The sequence below is a fragment of the Penaeus vannamei genome, chromosome 15 (assembly GCF_042767895.1).
Source record: "Penaeus vannamei isolate JL-2024 chromosome 15, ASM4276789v1, whole genome shotgun sequence".
NCBI classification, from domain to species: Eukaryota; Metazoa; Arthropoda; class Malacostraca; order Decapoda; family Penaeidae; genus Penaeus; species Penaeus vannamei.
In genome coordinates, this window is record NC_091563.1 from 10,865,672 (window position 1) to 10,870,671 (window position 5,000).

The 5,000-nt window shown below is 31.4% G+C and overlaps 1 protein-coding gene across 1 annotated transcript in view; it reads left to right on the plus strand.

Moving 5' to 3' along the window:
• Positions 1 to 5,000, plus strand: part of LOC113822778 (ankyrin repeat domain-containing protein 13C) — a 29,964-nt gene that overhangs the window by 12,576 nt on the left and 12,388 nt on the right. The window contains exons 5-10 of the mRNA XM_027375313.2: positions 646 to 857; positions 2,614 to 2,745; positions 3,086 to 3,244; positions 3,491 to 3,640; positions 3,882 to 4,011; positions 4,897 to 5,000. The exon at positions 4,897 to 5,000 is cut by the window's right edge and continues 14 nt beyond it. Of these exons, the coding sequence (XP_027231114.1) occupies positions 646 to 857; positions 2,614 to 2,745; positions 3,086 to 3,244; positions 3,491 to 3,640; positions 3,882 to 4,011; positions 4,897 to 5,000 (887 nt within the window). The remainder of the gene's footprint in view (positions 1 to 645; positions 858 to 2,613; positions 2,746 to 3,085; positions 3,245 to 3,490; positions 3,641 to 3,881; positions 4,012 to 4,896) is intronic.

Here is a 5,000-nt window from a genome sequence, read left to right on the forward strand (position 1 = left end):
TAACCAGTAGATATATTGAGATAATGTGTATTTGAAATTTAACCAATATATAAGATATTGTGTTTTTGTTACTGTCTGTGCAGATTATTTTATGGGCATTGGATTTATATATTAATACATTGATCTTGTTTTTCAAAGTAGAAGGATATATTAAGTGTGATCTTTCATGGCAACTTGTTTGCTTTGGTTGTTGTTAGTAGGTCCTAGCTGAAAAGCAACACTTATACTAGTTTAGACAGATTGTTTTTGTCTAGATTTGGTCATGGTGTATTAGGCATTTCCTTTCTTCTATTGCATTTTAAAGTTTCCTTTTCAGTTATTATATTATTTTTTTCTTTTGCAATTGAATTCCAGAAACTGATTTTTTCCCCCATACATTGCTTTAATTAAAGGGTTATGTAGCAGACGTCTTCAATGTATTGATCTTGTAAGGATATCTGGAATGTGAGCAAGATTAAACATGCCTTTTTTTTTTTTCCACCTCCCCTTTCTTTTAGTTTTTATTTCTGCATATCATTTACGGAATATCATTTACCAAATAAATTTCTTTAGGTACTCTCCTTTTCAAAGCAGTCCATTACTTTCATATCAGAAAGAGAAAGAAAGAAAGAAAAATGCTTAAGACCGGTGTACAATGTGTTGCAGTTCCGCTTGTGTCCAGGATGCTACCGTCCGATATTTGTAAAATCCACAAAAAGGGAGCCGCAATTCGCTTGGACACTACGCTTGTGGATTTTAATGATATGCGATGGGAGAGAGGAGACATCAGCTTCTTGTTTTCTGGCAGTTCCAAACCATCACACTCACTAACTGTACTTGACAACAAACTTAAAGTATATCAGAATATTCGGCATGAGGTTAGTAAGAATATTTATAGTTATTTGCTTATTTTTACTTTTACTTTCATCCCTCTCTCTCTCTGTCTCTCTTTCTTTTGTTTTTTCTCATTGTGTTATCAGTCAGCCTTATTTATGTTGCTTTTATTGTTATTATCTTTTCAGCTCTTTTCCCTAATACATAACAAACTTTTAGGCTCTTTGCATAATGATTGTAGCTCTTATTACTATTCTTAGACCATATCATTTGGTTATTCATTAAGATAACTGTTATTGATTTTGTTATTTTCGCTGTTTTTCTTCTTATTCTTGTGATTGTTATTATTATTATTGTTGTCATCATAGTTGTTTTTATTTTTGTTATGGTTATAGTTATTACTTTATTATTATTATTATTATTATTATTATTATTATTATTATTATTATAGTTATTATTATTATTTATATTGTTGGGATGTGGCATAGCTCAGTGTTAGAGCACTAGCTTAGTAGGCTAATTGCAAAGTCCTAGATTTGTGCCTGGTTGCCCCTCTCAGTTCACTCAGTTGTGAGTCAGTACTGTCATGCTGACATCAACATACTGGGATCAAAGCTGGGATGGCAAGGGACCAGCCACCCTACCACATCATTCCATGACTTAGAACACATGTTGCTCGTGAACTTGTCCCCCTACATCCACTGGGATATGGGACCAACCATAATTTTTTTCTTTTTATTATTAGTTTTAGTGTTATGATTATTTTCATTATTGTCATTATTACTGTTATTGTTATAGTTATTATTGTTATTGTTGTAGTTATTATTGTTATTGTTATAGTTATTGTAGCTATTATTTTTATTTTTTTTGTTATTATGATTATAATTATTATTTTGTAATTATTGTTATTGTTATTGTACATATTATTATTATTATTATTATTATTATTATTATTACTATTATTTTTGTTATCATTATAATTTTTAAATTATATTTATTATTATTATTGTATATATTGTTACTCTACTTATTAGGATTATTATGGTCTATCTTATCATCCCCATTACTATTATTATTTAGTATGTATACAAAACTTGTGTTTTGAGTTTTTTAAGCCATTGGATCTGGATGCCTCGTAGCCAGCTCATGGAGCAAAAACCCAGGCAGGAATCTTGCTTGAGTTGTGACTCTCCTGGATTTGTGGCTTGTAGACCAGGCCCGCACAGTCATATGTGGTCTCAAGATTCCTTGTCTCCTATTTACAATGTTATCATGTCTTTTTCTGCATTTTTTTTTTTTTTCTAAATTTATCATTTGTATGTTGTACAAAGATGATAATAGACTGGATTCCTTGATCAGAATCCATATTGTCTCTGTTGGTAGTCTACAACTCAGTGCAGTAACAATACGAATTTATAAGTAACATTGTGTTTGTTTGTTTTTAATACTATTGTATTATTCAGATTTCTGTAACACACCTTGCACTGCCAGTCATAGTTGGCAGGAATAGGATAAAATTCATAGTAAAATTCTTCATGACAGCAAATTTCCGTCATTTTGGCCCTCGGACAATTTTTTTCATGATGGCAAGTTCCTGTCACCTAGCACTCAGACAAATTTTTGTGTGACATGACGGTCATGTCACCATGATCCAATGGTTTAATAGTCCTAGTTTTGTTACACATTTTGTTTTATTGTTTAAATAAAAAAAGAAAAAAAATATGGTTCCAAAATGTTGATGGAACTTTGGAAATGGTAAAGAGGTTAAGATCAGTAACTATGTTTTATTACCCTACACAGGAAACAGAGGCAGAAATGGAAGACGAGGTTGACATTCTCATGAGTTCGGATATTGTGGCAGCACAAATGTCAACAAAACAGATCACCTTTTCTAGAGCTCAGACAGGCTGGATATTCAGAGCAGACAAAAAAGTAGGTTATTGACTGGTACAGCATGTTAACTAGATTTTTTAGAGTTCTATACTGCAGGAATGTTTATAGGTGGTTCACCCTGAATTTCCAGTCTAAGGTTGTGTTAACTAATAATGAAAAATTGTGTGTTATAAATTTGGATTGATTTCATATCAAATAGATAAAGAAAAAAAGAATCAATTGATTAGCGATAGAGATGGAAAAGAAATGTTATATTATATCCATTTTGCCAAAGTCAAACTATAGTCTGTGTGTTGTATATATAGACTAAAAAAAGACATATCCATTGAAATTTTTTCCAATAGTTATTGTACTTATTGATATATTGAATCATTTTCAGGAAATGGTTGGCAAGTTTAATGCTGATTTTTATTACCTAAATGGGCTGACAATAGAATCACGGAAAAGAAGAGAACATTTAAGTGAGGAAGATCTACAGAAAAACAAAGCAATCATGGAGAGCTTCACCAAAGGCAGTGGAACACACTCGTTTGATGAGGTTTGATTCTATGATCTATCCTTTTATTTTATTATTTTTTTATTATTGTATGTTTATTTATTCCCCTGCAAGTATGATTATTGAAATTTACTTTAATCACCCCTCCCCCCCAAACATGCATCCTCAATATCTTACTCCTATATTTTGCTTTTTCAAATTGGCTACATGTGCCTTGGTAGAATCATCCTTGTTATCTTTTAATATCTGAAAGGATAAAGAGACTATAACGACTTGTACTATTCACAGACTGTCAGACGAGCATCTTTAGAACCCCCCACAAATGAACCTGTGTCTTGGGAGACGTATATTGAAGCAGAAGCAGGGAAACCACCTCCACTAGGAAGAATGCTCATTTGCAAGGAGTCTTCAAAGTCCTTTAAAGCTACAGTAGCAATGGTATGTTTCATATATAATCCTTGCTGTATTTATTTTTGTGTTTGGGTGCTGTAATTGTGTAGCCTGTTATTATTGGTATAACTATTTCTACGATTATTGATATTGTTTCACTATCTTTTTGATTGTTTTAGATAGAATTATAAAGAGTCCTTATTACAACAACTACTAATGAGAATGATTGAAATGAAACAAGCAGAAAATGCAATGTTTATAAAAGAAAAATATTTTTCCTTCCTTACAGAGTGAAGAATTCCCACTTACAGTTGAGATGCTCTTGAATGTCTTGGAAGTTATTGCTCCCTTCAAGCACTTTGCAAAACTGAGGGAATTTGTCCAGATGAAACTCCCCTCAGGTTTCCCAGTCAAAATTGGTAAAGATTTGCAATTTTTAGTCGTGAAAGTTTTAGATGATACAGAAGAGATTCAGATGAATATTGATAATTACTATTACCTCTTCATTGACGGACACAGTTATAGCCGTCATGACATAACAGCCTATGACGTGGAAGCGTGTCATGACTCACAGCCAGGTGGGCTGGCTGTACACAGCTTAGACCTCGCCACAAAATCTAGATTGTTGTTTAATATTTCATCACAAATAAATCAGGCCCTGTCACTGTATGGTTAAACAAATTTTATATAATTTTATTGAAAATGTGCATATATATATATATATATATATATATATATATATATATATATATATATATATATATATATATATATATATATATATATATATATATATATATATATATATATATATATATATATATATGCCATGTCCACTATTGTTTTAGTTTATGAATTGTCTATACACCAATGAATCTATTACTTGTAGACAACTACCTATCATGCTTGTTTAATCTATTCATTGGTTTACAGAACTAATTTTCTTTTATTTCTTATTGTTATTAGTAATTTCAATAAAATTATGATAGATATGATTATAATGTTAGTTATAATGAGAGAAGATTGATGTTGATAGCAAAAGTAATGAAAAACTATTTTTCTCAAAAACTCAAATGAAATCATGAGAAGTCACTAGCACTTGTGGACCCATCTCTGTATAGAGAATTTTCACATAACATTAGTATAGTAAACACTACATTTTACTGCCGGCTTGGGGTCAGTGGGAAGCTATGGTATTTAAGATGAGATTTGTAGCCCATGATGTGGTCTCTACTATCAAGAAGGAAATAGAATGTAGATGGTGTGATATAAAAGCTAGATTAACATGTGTCATCACTTTCCAGATATCCCAATCTTACCAACAGTCTCAGCAAAAATCACATTCCAAGAATTTGCATTTAGAGACGATATTCCAGATTCCTACTTTGAAGTCCCTACAAAGTATAGG